This window comes from Harpia harpyja, unplaced genomic scaffold (assembly GCF_026419915.1).
Source record: "Harpia harpyja isolate bHarHar1 unplaced genomic scaffold, bHarHar1 primary haplotype scaffold_47a, whole genome shotgun sequence".
Lineage (NCBI taxonomy): Eukaryota > Metazoa > Chordata > Aves > Accipitriformes > Accipitridae > Harpia > Harpia harpyja.
The window spans coordinates 2,082,023-2,101,118 of NW_026293404.1; the positions used below are offsets into that span (position 1 = coordinate 2,082,023).

A 19,096-nucleotide genomic window follows, 5' to 3' on the forward strand; every position below is an offset into this window, starting at 1 on the left:
TCCAAAGTGTTAGCCTTCTAAAGCCTCCCATTATGCTCCAAAAATGCCTTTTTTCAGGGTCCAAAGCTGCTTTTTGAGTATCCAGTCAGGCATTTTTAGGGTCCGAGCCACATCCGGACTGTCCAAAGCCTTATTTGGAGGGGTCCAAAGTTGCAGGGCTTGCGCTTTTAAGGTTCAAAGATGCATTTTCAGGGCCCAGAGCATCATTTTTGTGCTCCAAAGTCTGATTTGGAAGGTCCAAAGCCTCATTTGTAGAGTCCAAAGCTGCATTTCTAGGGTCCAAAATCTTCATTTGCCTTCCAAATGCTCATTTTAGGCTCCAAACCCCTCATTTTCAGGGTGCAAAGGCTTAGTTTTAGTTTGCAGAGTCTAATGTTCAGGGTCCAAAGCATCAGTTTTCGATCCCAGACAGGCATTTTTAGGGTCCAAGCCACATCTGGAGTGTCCAAGCCCTTATTTGGAGGGTCCAAAGTTCCAGGGTTCACGCTTTTAAGGTTCAAAGATGCATTTTCAGGGCCCAGAGCATCATTTTGAAGCCCCAAAGTCTGATTTGGAAGGTCCAAAGCCTCATTGGTCGACTCCAAAGCCACATTTCTAGGGTCCAAAGCCTCATTTTTACTTTCTAAAGCCTCATTTAGGCAACAATCCCCTCATTTTTAGAGTGTAAAGGCTCAGTTTATTTTCAACAGTCGCATTTTCAGGGTCCAATGCCATTTATTAGCGTCCTGACAGGCATTTTTAGGGTCCAAGCCACATCTGGAGTGTCCAAGCCCTCATTTGGAGGGTCCAAAGTTCCAGGGTTCACGCTTTTAAGGTTCAAAGATGCATTTTCAGGGCCCAGAGCATCATTTTGAAGCCCCAAAGTCTGATTTGGAAGGTCCAAAGCCTCATTGGTCGACTCCAAAGCCACATTTCTAGGGTCCAAGCCTCATTTTTACCTTCTAAAGCCTCATTTTAGGCAACAAACCCCTCATTTTGAGAGTGTAAAGGCTCATTTTATCTTCAACAGTCGCATTTCAGGGTCCAATGCCATTTTTTAGTGTCCAGACAGGCATTTTTAGGGTGCAAGGCACATCTGGAGTGTCCAAGCCCTCATTTGGAGGGTCCAAAGTTCCAGGGTTCACGCTTTTAAAGTTCAACGATGCATTTTCAGGGCCCAGAGCATCATTTTTGTGCCCCAAAGTCTGATTTGGAAGGTCCAACTCTCTTTACAGAGTCCAAATCTGAATTTCTAGGGTCCAAAGCCTCATTTTTACTATCCAAAGTGTTAGCCTTCCAAAGCCTCCCATTATGCTCCAAAAATGCCTTTTTTCAGGGTCCAAAGCTGCTTTTTGAGTACCCAGTCAGGCATTTTTAGGGTCCGAGCCACATCCGGACTGTCCAAAGCCTCATTTGGAGGGGTCCAAAGTTGCAGGGCTTGCGCTTTTAAGGTTCAAAGATGCATTTTCAGGGCCCAGAGCATCATTTTTGTGCTCCAAAGTCTGATTTGGAAGGTCCAAATCCTCATTGGTCGAGTCGAAAGCCACATTTCTAGGGTCCAAAGCCTCATTTTTACTTTCTAAAGCCTCATTTTAGGCAACAAACCCCTCATTTTGAGAGTGTAAAGGCTCATTTTATCTTCAACCGTCGCATTTTCAGGGTCCAATGCCATTTTTTAGCGTCCAGACAGGCATTTTTAGGGTCCAAGCCACATCTGGAGTGTCCAAGCCCTCATTTGGAGGGTCCAAAGTTCCAGGGTTCACGCTTTTAAGGTTCAAAGATGCATTTTCAGGGCCCAGAGCATCATTTTTGTGCTCCAAAGTCTGATTTGGAAGGTCCAAAGCCTCATTTGTAGAGTCCAAAGCTGCATTTCTAGGGTCCAAAATCTTCATTTGCCTTCCAAATGCTCATTTTAGGCTCCAAACCCCTCGTTTTCAGGGTGCAAAGGCTTAGTTTTAGTTTGCAGAGTCTAATGTTCAGGGTCCAAAGCATCAGTTTTCGATTCCAGACAGGCATTTTTAGGGTCCAAGCCACATCTGGAGTGTCCAAGCCCTCATTTGGAGGGTCCAAAGTTCCAGGGTTCACGCTTTTAAGGTTCAAAGATGCATTTTCAGGGCCCAGAGCATCATTTTGAAGCCCCAAAGTCTGATTTGGAAGGTCCAAAGCCTCATTGGTCGACTCCAAAGCCACATTTCTAGGGTCCAAGCCTCATTTTTACTTTCTAAAGCCTCATTTTAGGCAACAAACCCCTCATTTTGAGAGTGTAAAGGCTCATTTTATCTTCAACAGTCGCATTTCAGGGTCCAATGCCATTTTTTAGTGTCCAGACAGGCATTTTTAGGGTGCAAGGCACATCTGGAGTGTCCAAGCCCTCATTTGGAGGGTCCAAAGTTCCAGGGTTCACGCTTTTAAAGTTCAACGATGCATTTTCAGGGCACAGAGCATCATTTTTATGCCCCAAAGTCTGATTTGGAAGGTCCAACTCTCTTTACAGAGTCCAAATCTGAATTTCTAGGGTCCAAAGCCTCATTTTTACTATCCAAAGTGTTAGCCTTCTAAAGCCTCCCATTATGCTCCAAAAATGCCTTTTTTCAGGGTCCAAAGCTGCTTTTTGAGTATCCAGTCAGGCATTTTTAGGGTCCGAGCCACATCCGGACTGTCCAAAGCCTTATTTGGAGGGGTCCAAAGTTGCAGGGCTTGCGCTTTTAAGGTTCAAAGATGCATTTTCAGGGCCCAGAGCATCATTTTTGTGCTCCAAAGTCTGATTTGGAAGGTCCAAAGCCTCATTTGTAGAGTCCAAAGCTGCATTTCTAGGGTCCAAAATCTTCATTTGCCTTCCAAATGCTCATTTTAGGCTCCAAACCCCTCATTTTCAGGGTGCAAAGGCTTAGTTTTAGTTTGCAGAGTCTAATGTTCAGGGTCCAAAGCATCAGTTTTCGATTCCAGACAGGCATTTTTAGGGTCCAAGCCACATCTGGAGTGTCCAAGCCCTTATTTGGAGGGTCCAAAGTTCCAGGGTTCACGCTTTTAAGGTTCAAAGATGCATTTTCAGGGCCCAGAGCATCATTTTGAAGCCCCAAAGTCTGATTTGGAAGGTCCAAAGCCTCATTGGTCGACTCCAAAGCCACATTTCTAGGGTCCAAAGCCTCATTTTTACTTTCTAAAGCCTCATTTAGGCAACAATCCCCTCATTTTTAGAGTGTAAAGGCTCAGTTTATTTTCAACAGTCGCATTTTCAGGGTCCAATGCCATTTATTAGCGTCCTGACAGGCATTTTTAGGGTGCAAGCCACATCTGGAGTGTCCAAGCCCTCATTTGGAGGGTCCAAAGTTCCAGGGTTCACGCTTTTAAGGTTCAAAGATGCATTTTCAGGGCCCAGAGCATCATTTTGAAGCCCCAAAGTCTGATTTGGAAGGTCCAAAGCCTCATTGGTCGACTCCAAAGCCACATTTCTAGGGTCCAAGCCTCATTTTTACTTTCTAAAGCCTCATTTTAGGCAACAAACCCCTCATTTTGAGAGTGTAAAGGCTCATTTTATCTTCAACCGTCGCATTTTCAGGGTCCAATGCCATTTTTTAGCGTCCAGACAGGCATTTTTAGGGTCCAAGCCACATCTGGAGTGTCCAAGCCCTCATTTGGAGGGTCCAAAGTTCCAGGGTTCACGCTTTTAAAGTTCAAAGATGCATTTTCAGGGCCCAGAGCATCATTTTTGTGCTCCAAAGTCTGATTTGGAAGGTCCAAAGCCTCATTTGTAGAGTCCAAAGCTGCATTTCTAGGGTCCAAAATCTTCATTTGCCTTCCAAATGCTCATTTTAGGCTCCAAACCCCTCGTTTTCAGGGTGCAAAGCTTAGTTTTAGTTTGCAGAGTCTAATGTTCAGGGTCCAAAGCATCAGTTTTCGATTCCAGACAGGCATTTTTAGGGTCCAAGCCACATCTGGAGTGTCCAAGCCCTCATTTGGAGGGTCCAAAGTTCCAGGGTTCACGCTTTTAAGGTTCAAAGATGCATTTTCAGGGCCCAGAGCATCATTTTGAAGCCCCAAAGTCTGATTTGGAAGGTCCAAAGCCTCATTGGTCGACTCCAAAGCCACATTTCTAGGGTCCAAGCCTCATTTTTACCTTCTAAAGCCTCATTTTAGGCAACAAACCCCTCATTTTGAGAGTGTAAAGGCTCATTTTATCTTCAACAGTCGCATTTCAGGGTCCAATGCCATTTTTTAGTGTCCAGACAGGCATTTTTAGGGTGCAAGGCACATCTGGAGTGTCCAAGCCCTCATTTGGAGGGTCCAAAGTTCCAGGGTTCACGCTTTTAAAGTTCAACGATGCATTTTCAGGGCACAGAGCATCATTTTTATGCCCCAAAGTCTGATTTGGAAGGTCCAACTCTCTTTACAGAGTCCAAATCTGAATTTCTAGGGTCCAAAGCCTCATTTTTACTATCCAAAGTGTTAGCCTTCTAAAGCCTCCCATTATGCTCCAAAAATGCCTTTTTTCAGGGTCCAAAGCTGCTTTTTGAGTATCCAGTCAGGCATTTTTAGGGTCCGAGCCACATCCGGACTGTCCAAAGCCTTATTTGGAGGGGTCCAAAGTTCCAGGGCTTGCGCTTTTAAGGTTCAAAGATGCATTTTCAGGGCCCAGAGCATCATTTTTGTGCTCCAAAGTCTGATTTGGAAGGTCCAAAGCCTCATTTGTAGAGTCCAAAGCTGCATTTCTAGGGTCCAAAATCTTCATTTGCCTTCCAAATGCTCATTTTAGGCTCCAAACCCCTCATTTTCAGGGTGCAAAGGCTTAGTTTTAGTTTGCAGAGTCTAATGTTCAGGGTCCAAAGCATCAGTTTTCGATTCCAGACAGGCATTTTTAGGGTCCAAGCCACATCTGGAGTGTCCAAGCCCTTATTTGGAGGGTCCAAAGTTCCAGGGTTCACGCTTTTAAGGTTCAAAGATGCATTTTCAGGGCCCAGAGCATCATTTTGAAGCCCCAAAGTCTGATTTGGAAGGTCCAAAGCCTCATTGGTCGACTCCAAAGCCACATTTCTAGGGTCCAAGCCTCATTTTTACTTTCTAAAGCCTCATTTTAGGCAACAAACCCCTCATTTTGAGAGTGTAAAGGCTCATTTTATCTTCAACAGTCGCATTTTCAGGGTCCAATGCCATTTTTTAGCATCCAGACAGGCATTTTTAGGGTGCAAGGCACATCTGGAGTGTCCAAGCCCTCATTTGGAGGGTCCAAAGTTCCAGGGTTCACGCTTTTAAAGTTCAAAGATGCATTTTCAGGGCCCAGAGCATCATTTTTATGCCCCAAAGTCTGATTTGGAAGGTCCAACTCTCTTTACAGAGTCCAAATCTGAATTTCTAGGGTCCAAAGCCTCATTTTTACTATCCAAAGTGTTAGCCTTCCAAAGCCTCCCATTATGCTCCAAAAATGCCTTTTTTCAGGGTCCAAAGCTGCTTTTTGAGTATCCAGTCAGGCATTTTTAGGGTCCGAGCCACATCCGGACTGTCCAAAGCCTCATTTGGAGGGGTCCAAAGTTGCAGGGCTTGCGCTTTTAAGGTTCAAAGATGCATTTTCAGGGCCCAGAGCATCATTTTTGTGCTCCAAAGTCTGATTTGGAAGGTCCAAAGCCTCATTTGTAGAGTCCAAAGCTGCATTTCTAGGGTCCAAAATCTTCATTTGCCTTCCAAATGCTCATTTTAGGCTCCAAACCCCTCGTTTTCAGGGTGCAAAGGCTTAGTTTTAGTTTGCAGAGTCTAATGTTCAGGGTCCAAAGCATCAGTTTTCGATTCCAGACAGGCATTTTTAGGGTCCAAACCACATGTGGAGTGTCCAAGCCCTCATTTGGAGGGTCCAAAGTTCCAGGGTTCATGCTTTTAAGGTTCAAAGATGCATTTTCAGGGCCCAGAGCATCATTTTGAAGCCCCAAAGTCTGATTTGGAAGGTCCAACTCTCTTTACAGAGTCCAAATCTGAATTTCTAGGGTCCAAAGCCTCATTTTTACTATCCAAAGTGTTAGCCTTCCAAAGCCTCACATTATGCTCTAAAAATGCCTTTTTTCAGGGTCCAAAGCTGCTTTTTGAGTATCCAGTCAGGCATTTTTAGGGTCCGAGCCACATCCGGACTGTCCAAAGCCTCATTTGGAGGGGTCCAAAGTTCCAGGGTTTGCGCTTTTAAGGTTCAACGATGCATTTTCAGGGCACAGAGCATCATTTTTATGCCCCAAAGTCTGATTTGGAAGGTCCAACTCTCTTTACAGAGTCCAAATCTGAATTTCTAGGGTCCAAAGCCTCATTTTTACTATCCAAAGTGTTAGCCTTCTAAAGCCTCCCATTATGCTCCAAAAATGCCTTTTTTCAGGGTCCAAAGCTGCTTTTTGAGTATCCAGTCAGGCATTTTTAGGGTCCGAGCCACATCCGGACTGTCCAAAGCCTTATTTGGAGGGGTCCAAAGTTCCAGGGCTTGCGCTTTTAAGGTTCAAAGATGCATTTTCAGGGCCCAGAGCATCATTTTTGTGCTCCAAAGTCTGATTTGGAAGGTCCAAAGCCTCATTTGTAGAGTCCAAAGCTGCATTTCTAGGGTCCAAAATCTTCATTTGCCTTCCAAATGCTCATTTTAGGCTCCAAACCCCTCATTTTCAGGGTGCAAAGGCTTAGTTTTAGTTTGCAGAGTCTAATGTTCAGGGTCCAAAGCATCAGTTTTCGATTCCAGACAGGCATTTTTAGGGTCCAAGCCACATCTGGAGTGTCCAAGCCCTTATTTGGAGGGTCCAAAGTTCCAGGGTTCACGCTTTTAAGGTTCAAAGATGCATTTTCAGGGCCCAGAGCATCATTTTGAAGCCCCAAAGTCTGATTTGGAAGGTCCAAAGCCTCATTGGTCGACTCCAAAGCCACATTTCTAGGGTCCAAGCCTCATTTTTACTTTCTAAAGCCTCATTTTAGGCAACAAACCCCTCATTTTGAGAGTGTAAAGGCTCATTTTATCTTCAACAGTCGCATTTTCAGGGTCCAATGCCATTTTTTAGCATCCAGACAGGCATTTTTAGGGTGCAAGGCACATCTGGAGTGTCCAAGCCCTCATTTGGAGGGTCCAAAGTTCCAGGGTTCACGCTTTTAAAGTTCAAAGATGCATTTTCAGGGCCCAGAGCATCATTTTTATGCCCCAAAGTCTGATTTGGAAGGTCCAACTCTCTTTACAGAGTCCAAATCTGAATTTCTAGGGTCCAAAGCCTCATTTTTACTATCCAAAGTGTTAGCCTTCCAAAGCCTCCCATTATGCTCCAAAAATGCCTTTTTTCAGGGTCCAAAGCTGCTTTTTGAGTATCCAGTCAGGCATTTTTAGGGTCCGAGCCACATCCGGACTGTCCAAAGCCTCATTTGGAGGGGTCCAAAGTTGCAGGGCTTGCGCTTTTAAGGTTCAAAGATGCATTTTCAGGGCCCAGAGCATCATTTTTGTGCTCCAAAGTCTGATTTGGAAGGTCCAAAGCCTCATTTGTAGAGTCCAAAGCTGCATTTCTAGGGTCCAAAATCTTCATTTGCCTTCCAAATGCTCATTTTAGGCTCCAAACCCCTCGTTTTCAGGGTGCAAAGGCTTAGTTTTAGTTTGCAGAGTCTAATGTTCAGGGTCCAAAGCATCAGTTTTCGATTCCAGACAGGCATTTTTAGGGTCCAAACCACATGTGGAGTGTCCAAGCCCTCATTTGGAGGGTCCAAAGTTCCAGGGTTCATGCTTTTAAGGTTCAAAGATGCATTTTCAGGGCCCAGAGCATCATTTTGAAGCCCCAAAGTCTGATTTGGAAGGTCCAACTCTCTTTACAGAGTCCAAATCTGAATTTCTAGGGTCCAAAGCCTCATTTTTACTATCCAAAGTGTTAGCCTTCCAAAGCCTCACATTATGCTCTAAAAATGCCTTTTTTCAGGGTCCAAAGCTGCTTTTTGAGTATCCAGTCAGGCATTTTTAGGGTCCGAGCCACATCCGGACTGTCCAAAGCCTCATTTGGAGGGGTCCAAAGTTCCAGGGTTTGCGCTTTTAAGGTTCAAAGATGCATTTTCAGGGCCCAGAGCATCATTTTGAAGCCCCAAAGTCTGATTTGGAAGGTCCAAATCCTCATTGGTCAACTCCAAAGCCACATTTCTAGGGTCCAAGCCTCATTTTTACTTTCTAAAGCCTCATTTTAGGCAACAAACCCCTCATTTTGAGAGTGTAAAGGCTCATTTTATTTTCAACAGTCGCATTTTCAGGGTCCAATGCCATTTATTAGCGTCCAGACAGGCATTTTTAGGGTCCAAGCCACATCTGGAGTGTCCAAGCCCTCATTTGGAGGGTCCAGAGTTCCAGGGTTCACGCTTTTAAGGTTCAAAGATGCATTTTCAGGGCCCAGAGCATCATTTTGAAGCCCCAAAGTCTGATTTGGAAGGTCCAAAGCCTCATTGGTCGAGTCCAAAGCCACATTACTAGGGTCCAGAGCCTCCTTTTTACTTTCCAAAGTCTTACTCTTGTCTTACAAAGCCGCATTTTAGGCTCCAAAGCCCTCTTTTTCAAGGCCCAAAGGCTCACTCTTAGTCTGCACAGTCTCATTTCAGGGTCCAAAGCCTCTTTTTTTAGCATCCAGACAGGCATCCTTCGCGCCCGAGCCGCCTCTGGAGGGTCCGAGCCCTCATTTGGGGGGCCCAAAGCCCCCTTGGAATGAAAGGCTACGTAAGGGGGGAGGGAGAGAGGGGGCAGGGGTGGCAGGGGCGATAGGGGCCCTGGGCCTGGGCTGGGGGCTGCTGGGCTCGGGGCAGGCCCCGCGGGTGCCATGTCGAAGCTGGGTCTGGTCCCCAGCGTAGCTCGCATTCTTCTCCCATCGCCCAGCACAGGTGGGGAGGGCTGTCAGTCTCCTCTCTTGAGGTGATGCTGCCTCGGATTGGTCCCCTCGGCTGTCACTGTGCCCCGGTTTGGGGCCTGCCCTTCCCTGAGGGCTGCCTCGGATTGGGCCACAGGGCTGCCCAGGCGCAGTTCACCTGAGGTGATGCTCTCTGTGATTGGCTGCCTGGGCTGTCAGTGTGCCGAGGTGTGCTGCCCGCCCTCCCCTGAGGTGACGTTTCCTCCGATTGGCTGCTTGGGATTTCTCCCTCGCTCCTCCCATCCAATGATGGGTCAGACCGCTTATCCATCATCTTTGTGCTGCTCTACTGCCAGCTAGGATTGGTGGAGCCGGCGTGCCCTGCCCCCCAGTACCCAGCTTTTTCCACTCCTGCCACCTTTCCTGCAGGCCCTGAACCTTGACTGGTTGGTTACAGATCAATCACGTGCCTTGCCTACCTGCCCCCCCACCCTCCTCAAACGTGATTGGCTGTCCCGGGTCCACTGACTCCCCCCAGACTGCTGGGTGGACGTTGCCAGGCGACGAGCTCCACCTTGAGGGCTTGGAGCCTCAAATGGAACTGCGGGCCCTGAGGAAAGGCTGTGGGCCATCCAAGGCGGGTTTAGACCCTAAAACTGAGGATTTTGGCCCGAAACATGAAGCTCTGGGCACTACAAAGGGTGGGCAAGATGCTACAGTTGACGCTTGGGACCCTGCGAAGGAGGGGAGCCTCTTGGTTCCTCTGCCCTTTGCCCCAGGGTGCCGTCTGTGGGGCAGGACTCTGGGCTCAGGGAGAGGGAAGCTTCCCGTGGCCCACGGGCAAGGCTGTGCCAGCCCAGAGCGCGCAGGAGGTGCCCAGAGCCACCTCTGAAGACCGGGACCGAGAGAAGACTGGCCAGCTTGGCAGAGCGTGGGTGCCTTTTCCTGCCCTGGGCTGTCTCTGGAGGGGCCAGGTTGCCTAAAGCTTCTCTCCTCCTCCCCTCTGGGTTTTTGTGGTCCAGCGGGGCAGCTGGGGCTCTGTTGCAAGGGCACCCTGAGTCAGCGTGTGCTGGGCTGCCACGGGCTGCTGGAAAGGGAGGGCGTTGGGCAGCTCTCCGGGCAGCCCTGCTTCTTCTGGGGGCTGCCATTTCCCCTTCGCCCTCCACCCCCCTAAAGAAAAGATTTCTGCAGCAGGAGGACAAACACAGCGACTTCTCGGGGAGAGCCTGGCCGAGGGGTGAACTTGTCAAACAAGACTGTGGCCAAGGTGTGCTGAGGGATGAGCTGTCCGGCAGGCAGCGGCAGAGGGCAGGAACGGCGCTGCCTGCTCCGCCCGCTCGGGGCGCTCCCCTCCCCGCAGGAAGGAGACCACAGCACTGGGTTGGCTGATGCAGCTTTAATTTTCCATTTTCCCAAGGAGACCTTCACTTTTCCCTGGCTTTGCAGGGCCAGCAGCACAGCGCCCTGGTCCATCCTGATGCTGGCCGCTTCCCTGGAGAACCCACGATCAGCATGGTCTGAGCTGCCAGCGAACAGATGGAGGGCTCGATGTCTTCCTGCAAGGGCTTGAGGGCTGCGACAGAAAGAAACGGAGCAGAGATGAAACCCCCGTGTCTCCAGAGACCCCCGGGCATCCCCTCCGGAGCACGCCAGCCCCACCCGGCTCTGTCCCTGGCCCCCGAGATGTTCCCCTGGCCCCGAAGCGTTTCCCTGGAGCAGGGCAAGGCATGGCCGCATCCGTCCCAGGTCTGTTCCTAGCCCCACAAGCACTGCCCCCGCTCACCATCACAGACTTCACGCAGCCGCTCCGCACTTTGGTCCCTCAGGTGCCGCGCGGCAAGCCCTAGGCACAGAGCGTCGTCAGACCTCTTGCTCCCCAGCACTCTCCCAGCAGCACAGAGCCCGGCCCTGCCGGCTCGGCTGCACGGCCTCCTCCCCCTCAGCAGGGTGACCCCAGGGAAGGACAGCACCCGAGGCAGGGGGGGACTGAGCAAGGCGGCCAGCAGGCTCACTTGCACGGGCAGGGGTGGGAGGGAAGCGCAGAGCCCCTGTCTGCCCAGGCCCTGCACGGGGCAGCCGGGGCTCTGGCAGCCCCAGGCTGCTCCTTGCTGCCAGTGCAGTGGCTGGGAGCGGGGCCAGGCTGCCAGAAGACGGATTGCAGGGGCTGTGGCTTACCGGTGAACCTGACGGCCTCCTCTCGCACGGTGGCCTGAGCATCCTTCAGGTACAGCAGGCTCTGCCACAGGTAATCTTCCACCCTGTTCCTGTCCTGCACCAGCTGGAGAGAGCACAAGGGCACGGGGCTGGCACAGACCCTCCCCAGCCAGCCAGAGCAGTCCCTCCTCCCAGCACCCCCTTCCCCTGCCAGGCCTTTCCTGTCACCCAGCCGGGAGCCCTGTGGGGCCGAGGTCCAGAAAGAGCCGCACGCAGAGGGGGCCCAGCGGTACTGAGACCCCTCCATCCTGCTGCCCGGGCCCAGATGGGCCGGGGTCACCTTCAGCACCCTGGGGTGTGTGCGGGGAGGGCAGAGAGTCCTGGAGAAGAGCCCTTGAGGGCAGGGAAGGAGGATGCAGCTCCAGGCTCTGGGCTCTCGGCTCCGGGCTGGAGCAGGGCAGGGGAGGCACAGCTGCACAGCCCACCCCGCGGGCACGTGGGGCAGCCCTCATCCAGCCTGGCCCTGCCTGGGGCTTGGGGGTTGTCCTCACCAAGCACTCTCCAATCCTCCATGCCTGCTCCGTCTGGGTCAGGTACTTGAGCTGCTTCTGCTCCAGGAATTCCGCAGCAGATAGGAGGGCTTCCCTGGAGGCCTGCAGTGCAGCAGAGGCTGGGAGATGTCACCACAGCCCTAGGAAGGAGACCTGGCGTCCCCTGCTTCTTGGCAAGGCTCCGGACTGTTCCCAGCCCGTTATGGGAAGAGGCGGCGGGGGCCCGAGTCTGAACTGGATTCAATTCCCGGGGCAGGGACACGGGGCAGCCACCACCTCAGGTATCTCATGCTGCCAGCTAGCAGAACAGAGATCCTCAAGAGCTGCTGAGCAGCTGCCAGGGCTGGGGGCAGACTGGAGGGCAAGGGGACCTCGGTGAGCGGGGTTTTGTTCCTGCAGCGATCCTGCCCTCAGGAAGCTGGGACATGGCCCGGCGCAAACATCTGGGGGGCTCTTGGGCACAGCCCTGGGGGCTCAAAGCCCTGGCCTCTGACGCCTGCAGGGACGCCTGTAGGGACTTGCGTGCTCGGTGGCCACAGGCTGCTGCTGAGCCCTGCTGGAGCAGGTGGGGCAGGTGTTGGAAACGTCCGTGCCGGCTTCTCTGCCCCTGCTCACGCTGCGGGGACCTTCCTCAGAGCTGTGCCGGAGGAGGGCTGCATGGGGGGAGGAGGAAGGCAGCGGTGGGCCTGGTGCAGGGAAGGAGGGGAGCTCTGCCCTGTGCTCAGTGACTCAAGCGGTGGGACCCTGAGGTGGCACATATTCCTAGGCTCCGACTGTCAGCAGCCCTTGCCCCTCGTGCCCAGATCGCCCCCGTGGTGTCAGCACACCCTTCCTCGCGTCCCTGGTCGGGTTTGAATCTGTACCTTGGCCACACTCTGGGTCTGGTCACTCATGTGAAAGAGCAGTGGGAGCAGGCCCCGCTGCACGTTCTTCCTCATTTGTCTCCTGTGTCTCCACACCACCATCTGCATGATGTCTCCGAAGAGGCGGAGGGAGGACTCTCGCAGCTGGCTGGACGCCTGCTCGGGAGGAAGACGGGAGAACTTCAGCAACAGCCGCTCCCTGCCCACGGTGAGCAAGGGCTTTAGCGTGGCTGATGTGAGGGGAGATGCTCCGGCGTCGGGTTCTGAACACGGGATCTGTGGACCAGATCTGCAGCAGTGGCTGAACGGCCCCGGGCCCGTGAAAGGCCACGCAAGAGGTTTCCATCAGGCGGTGCCTGTGCCTCCGAGTGCTCCCCTAGCCACCCAGCATTCACCGCCAGCCGCACCAGCCACGCCAGCACAGAGCTCCCCGGGGACGGGCTGAGGAGGAGACCAGGCTGGCCCTCGTCAATGCCTCTGGGGCACCCGCTGCCGGCTCAGCCTCGGCCCCCCTGCTACAATGCCTGGGCAGAACGTCTGGTCCTGCCTGGCAGCGCAGCCAGGGGAGCCCTCGGGGCTCTGAGAGCAGCTCTTGGCCTGCTGGTGCTTTGTCCAGGGGCCGGGCTGGGACCCAGCCCAGGGTCTCAAGGTCGCCCGGAGGCATCAACTTGTCCGGGAGAAGCCATGCTGGGCTGCAGAGCCCAGGGGAGAGTGCAGAGAGGAGCAGCCCTGCCTGAGTGCCGACCGCAGGGCTCGGCTGACAGGCAGCTTTCCTTGCAGCGTGCCCATCGCCATGGCTCAGGCTCCTGCAGCAGCCTTACGTTGCTGAAGAGCGGCAGGAGCTTCACTGCCAGCTTCAGAGCGATGGGACTGGCCTCCTCCCTCGTCATATGACCCAGTACGTTTCTGAAGACAAGCAGGGCCTTCATCTGGATATCTTCACTGACATACTGCAGGGTCTTCAGAATGTCTTCCAGCAGGACCTTCATTTTTCTTGCCTGTATGAAACACACCATTTCCTTTCTGCGAAGCGGTGAAAGACCACCCTGGCAAAAATGCTCCAGTCTCTGAGCACCAGCCTCCCGTCCAGCTTGCTGGCAGCAGGCACGGGAATTGCTGCAGCAGCCTCCTGGCCGGCGGTGGCCATGGGCACACTAATGGGGATGCGGGGAGAGCGAGGGGAGGAAAGGGAGGCTAGGAGAGCAAAGACTCCGTGTCCCCTGCTCAGCCGCGCCCTTTTCCGACCAGCCCAAAGCGCAGATGAGTTGGTAGCCAACCCTCTGTGCCCAGAGAGCTCCCCAGGAAGCCAGCAGGCCACGTCATGGCAGGGAAGGCGTTTGGAGCCGGCACCCCACCTCCTGACTCCCAGCCAAGGCCAAGCCACCGCGTTACCCACTGCCCCAGCCTCCAGGCTGCCAATGTGGCTCCACTCGACTATGCCCCACTCACCATCTCGGGGCTCTGCGACAGCGTGATGAGGCCTTGGAGCACCAGCGAGATCACCTCCAGGCTCTCATCCCTCAAAGACTCCCAGAAACGGGCCGCGGCAGCAAAGGTCTCTGATGGAAGGTTGCTGGCGGCGATTATCTGAAACAGAGACGGCAGTGAGAGACTGGCAGAGCCTGCGGGCTCCCCGCACCGTGTGGCTCCTGGTTCCCACTGGCAGCTCAGGGCAAGGGCACTGGGGCCAGAAAGCCCGTCCTGGGGGCAGCTCTGCTTGCGGAGGGCCACTTGGCCGCCCCCATGCCCTGTGCCTCGCTGCACACCGCACAGCGTCTTTGTTGGCTCCTCCTGTCCTCTGACCATCATCAGCCTCTTGTTCGAACGCCTCTGAGGAGCAACTGAGCAGCGTTTGGGGGCAGATGGGAGGGGAGAGGGCTGTGCCTGTTTCCCTCGAGAGGCACGCACAGCCCTGCAGGTGAGCAAGGTTTGCTCTGGTCACTCACGGCCAGGCAGAGGATGCTGCTGTCCTCTGTCATGGTGCCAAACAGCATGTGGATCCGCTGCTTCCAGTATTCTCTGTGCAGCTCCCTCAAGACCTTCTCCAAAGGCTGGAGCAGGGAGAACAACACCTTCCACACGGCCAGGGCAGCACTGCAGACCCAGAGCGCTCTGTCAGCAGGGCTGCCTCGGCCACCGTGCCGGGTCCTGCAACCCTGGGTCTGCCTGCCCCCGTGGATTGGAGTGCCTGGGGGCCCTGCCTGTGCCGGCAGGAGAGGGCTGCGGTGGTGTTCCCTGTGGGGCAGGGGGGAGCCCGGTGGCGGGGCTGTGGGCTGGCTTGGCCAGCTTTGGCTGCTGCGGGCCTGGCCGACCCAGCGGAGCCGGAGGGCGTGGTGGGATGGAGGGCCCTGCTCCTTGGGGATGTCCTGCAGTTTTCTGTGGGTCTGGCAGCCAGAGTCTCCGGGCCCCTCTCCCCATGTGGAACAAGCCCTCAGGGCTGTTGGGGCCGGTACCTGTCATCTAGTTTAGAGTACTTCAACAGGCTTATGACCACTTCGCTGGGGTACTGGCTGGTCAGCAGGAGAACCAGTGAGTCTATGCTGTGCCTGGCTGGCTCCGTGCAGATGTGCTCCAGGTTTTTGTGGATGCTGCCCATGATCTTTGGCACCTGGAGGGGACACAGGTGAGGATGGTGCTGCCACTGGAGTGCAACCATTTCCCCAGCTGCTGCCACTGAAACTGCTGCCCTTCCCATCCCTCTCTGCTGGCTTAAGGGAGCTGCAGCTTGGGAAGGGAGCTGCAGCTTGGGAAGGGAGGGAGGGAGGAAAAGAACGAGCAACCCTGAAAGGGCTTGTGGGCAGGGAAATCCAGCCACAGGCTGCTTACGTCCATCAGCCAGGAGTCAGGGTCTTTCATGGCTTCATCCAGCATGCTGCTGGCCCCCTCCTTGTCAGAAGTGCTGGTGTCTGTCATGGCCTCGATGGCCGTGAGGATGACATCTGTCTTCTCCCCAGGTTTGAGGTATTTTCCAAACGCCTATGGGAGGGAGGGAGGGAGGAAGGGAGGGAGGGAAGACGTATCACACCGAACGCCCTGGTGGTGATGCTTAGCTGAGCCATGAGAGCAGCTCTGGCAAGAGAGGCCCGGCAGCGCTGTCAGCAGTGCCTGCAGGAAAGCTGGCAGCAGGGGCTGCAGTCACTGCACAGGGGAGGATGAGAACAGAGGGCCCTCAGGGTGAGGGAGGAGGGTTCGGTCGTGGGCACAGTGTGCTGGCCCTAGAGAGAACCAGGGCTTGCTGGAGGCCAGGAGGGCCGGAGCTGCTGCTGGGACACTGGAGTGCTGCCCTCACATCGTCCCTGCTTGGGGACAGCAGGAACCCTCTCACCAGGGACACTGAGGCCATGCCAGCCCCGCTGACTCTGGGTCCCTTTGCTCGCACAGTTCCCCTGCCGATGCCACGGACAGGAGCCCCAGCAAGGGGAGAGCTCATTACCTTGGTCAAGTCCCCGGTGCTGTGCAAAGAAAGACAGGAGGTGCCGGCAGCTCCCCACACGCTTTGGTGCTGTGGACTATCCTCTGGCCACGCACTGCCTAAACAGGGGAGAAACACTGCAGAGTCGTTAGGACTCCACCTCTTTGCCAAAAAGAGCTTTGGACTGGGAACAGCGGAGGAGGGAGGCTATGACCCATGGTCGGGGAGGAGGTGGTGGGCAGGGGTGTAAAGCAAAGGGTGACGGGCGACGGGAACAAGATGGGAACATTGCTCAGGAATGATGGAGAAGGACTAGGAGAAGGGGCGGCTTCTTGCTACAGGCACTGGAGGGAGCAGCTGGCGTGACGCCCAGCTGGATCTGCTCTTCACTGATAGGGAAGAAGTGGTTGTGGGATGTGGTCATCGAGGGTGGCTGTGGCTGCGGCTGCAGGGCCCAGGAAACAGCCAGGGTGGAGATCCTGGGAGGAGTGAGGAAGGAGAGCAGCAGAGAACAGATCCTGGACTTCAGGTGAGCATTCAGCTTCTGCAGCAAAATGAGAGTTGGGATGCTACAGAAAGCAGCTGTGAAGGGCAAAGGAGGTCAGGGAAGCTGGCCGACTTTCAGGGACAGCCTCCACCAAGCACCGGAACAGTCCATCGCAATGCTCACGAAAACAAGCAGACATAGCAAAAGATGTGTGCGTGTGGAGGGACGCAGCCCACCAGAGCTTCTCTTACATCTTTGCTGCAGGAGGAATATCAAGAGGAGGTAAAGAGCATCCAAGGCGGCACAGCTGGTGTCTTTGTCCTTGCAAGAGCTGAGAAGGATGAGATGTCCCAGCAGCTGTCCCAGCTTGGGGATATGGAAGCCTCTGTAGCAGGCAGGGCAGTCCTCCTCTCTTCCAAAGGGGCGCCAGGCCTGGGCGAGGGAGGCAGAACATCAGAAGGGCTGGGGGGCAGCAGCTCGGGCCAAAGCCGTGAAGCCAAGAGTCCGCCTGGGCTGGATGCCCGGTGAGTCAGCGCTTTGCAGGGCCCCGCCGGCCCCGGCTCCCAGAGCAGCTAGAGCTGGGCAGCATCCCTGCGCAGGGAGAGCTGCCAGGCCTGGGCTCCCGCCATGCTCCTGGGGCAGTCCTGTCCTGCGCAGGACTGAGGGCAGAGCTGGCTCCTGGCAGAGAGGGGACTGGGGATTGAAGGGACTGGGGATTGAAGAGCCTGGGGAAAGGAGGGGCCGAGAGCCCTGCTTCAGGGCAGAGCCTTGCTGAGTGCCCTGACCTGTGCCCCGACTTGCCTCGCAGGCACCCCCGAGCTGCAGGCTGCTCTGGCGTGCAGGGAAGGGGAGACGGCCTGGCCAGAGGGGGCCTGGCTCCTTACCTCCAGTGAGGAATATCTGGCCATCAAATAGATCAGCATCCCAATCCTCCTCACGGCCCTCTCACGCGCCGCCGCGCTCTGGGACTTGGTGAAGGTCAGCAGCATCTGGGAGGAGAGAAGCTGCTGGTGTGCCCTGGGAGCTGACGCCCGTGCCAGCAGAAGCAGCACTGCTGAACTCCCGGCTGGACTAATTTCATTTTCATGACACAAGAGGACTCCGCGGAGGGGAAGGGGACTTTGCCTGTAGCCAGGTGACAGTGGGCTCCGGAAGAGCACAGTGGGCAGCCCCTGGGTCCCCCACGGGAGGTTGGCACCCTCCCTGCAGTGTGGTCTGTGCGTGGCACTGGGGTGAGGACTGTCCGCTCAAGAGTGGACACGCTCTGTCCCCCAGGGTGGAGAACAGCCCCTGCGAATCCCATGCTTTGCCCGTGCCAGACCTGCAAGATTGTCTGCAGCTCCTGGCTGAGTCTGGAGGCAGGAGAGCTGAGTACCAACGTCTGCAGCATGCAGTCCATGGCGTGCAGGGTCTGCAAGGAGGACAAAGGGTGGGGGCAGTCTTTTGGCGGTCCCTCTTACCTGCAGGAGACAGATCCGAACTCCCCGTTCAAGGGGAGGACGCCCGCGCTGCCTCACGGTGCCCGGGAGAGGCTTCAGGCCAGACAAGCTGCTGTGGGCAGTGCAGCCTGAGGCACTGGATGTGGCCAGGCCCGTGGGAAGGGGGCAAAGAGCAAGGGTGGGAAAGCAAAGCCAAGAGCCTGCCTTGCCTTGCATGTCCGGCTGTCTCTCGGCACAGGGCGACCGGGGGCCCCAGGGGACCCTAGAGCTCCTGGGGCTCACCCAGCCCTTACCTCGTGGTAGAGGGAAGTGTCCAAGCCCTGCATGTCCTCTTTTGGAGGAAGGCAGAAGACGCTGCTGAAGCAGGCGTTTAAGAGGCGCATCTTTTGGTGCTCCGGCACCATCTCCATTGAGCTGCAGAGAGAGGGGCCTGTCGGACACAGGTGCCGGGAGTGGTGCCTCCAGGCGCCTTTGGGGAAGGGGTCCCTGGGAAGGACGGAGGCCGTGGGGGGAGCCCTGCCTGGAGGCACCTTCTCCCTCCCTGACACTGGCCTGGGCCAGAGGACAGTCCTTGATGCCTCCCGCCCTCCGGACAAGCCCCGCGCAGGGGAGAGCAGAGTTCCTGCAGACGGCACCGTCTGACTCTGCCCAGATGGGGGCTGCCCCCCCCAGCCAGGCCCAGGGCTGCTGGCTGCGGAGAGGTGGCAGCCAAAGCAGGGGCTGGGCAAGTACCTCAAGGCAGAGATGGCAAGCATGGCTTGCTGCCGCACTGCCGTGCGCAGGTGATCCCTGGGCTCCTCTTTCAGCAGCACCTGCAGAGCGCAGCCAGGATGGGACCTGTCAGCCGCCAGCACCCAGTGCCAGCAGATCTGGCACTGGTCGGCAGGGCTGGCAGAGCCCCTCTGGCCCCAGCCCGGTGCCGGCCCCCAGAATGCCCCCCTTCCTCCCCCGGTGCTGGGGTCTCTGCTGGCAGGGCTTCTCCGTGGAAACCATGTCCCCCGAGGGGCAGCTCGGTGTCCACGCATGCTCGCCACCCCCCGTCCCCACTTTAGCGCTGTCATCACAGCGTGCCGGTGCCCGGGGGCCTTGCCCCCCGGCCAAACCCGCCGGGTGTCGCCTCACCATGATACTCCCTGGCAGCTCATCTCCGTGGCAGAAGACATCCAGGCCCTGTGACGAGCCCTGGTGCCTGGTGGCTCTGCAGATCGTGCGGATGCTCTGGAGAAAATGCATCTTCTGGGTCTCGTCCTGGCAGCCGGGGGACAGGGAGACAAAGGGGTAGCATGAGAGGGGGAGACACATGGCCAGCTCGACCAGAGCACAGGGGGGTGCGGTGCCTTGTGGAGGACCTGGCGGGGAGTCGCTCTGCCCAGCCGGCAGCCCTCCAGCAGCCTGGCA

General features: G+C 55.3%; 1 protein-coding gene and 1 long non-coding RNA gene across 2 annotated transcripts; both read right to left on the reverse strand.

Moving 5' to 3' along the window:
- Positions 1-10,286: 10,286 nt before the first annotated feature.
- LOC128138500 (uncharacterized) lies at positions 10,287-11,630 on the reverse strand. The gene is made up of 4 exons (XR_008234041.1): positions 11,498-11,630; positions 10,968-11,070; positions 10,576-10,635; positions 10,287-10,365 (listed from the first exon to the last, which is right to left on the reverse strand). It is a non-coding gene; the product is annotated as an uncharacterized LOC128138500 (long non-coding RNA).
- A 67-nt stretch (positions 11,631-11,697) lies between these two features.
- Positions 11,698-18,148, reverse strand: LOC128138478 (uncharacterized). Its single transcript, XM_052779730.1, has 12 exons — positions 17,992-18,148; positions 17,581-17,670; positions 17,144-17,248; positions 16,511-16,691; positions 15,794-15,891; positions 15,187-15,336; positions 14,814-14,968; positions 14,307-14,454; positions 13,810-13,947; positions 13,182-13,358; positions 12,361-12,516; positions 11,698-11,901 (listed from the first exon to the last, which is right to left on the reverse strand). The coding sequence occupies exons 1-12, from the start codon at positions 18,106-18,108 to the stop codon at positions 11,698-11,700; spliced, it is 1,719 nt and encodes a 572-aa protein (XP_052635690.1). The 5' UTR covers positions 18,109-18,148.
- Positions 18,149-19,096: the final 948 nt, after the last annotated feature.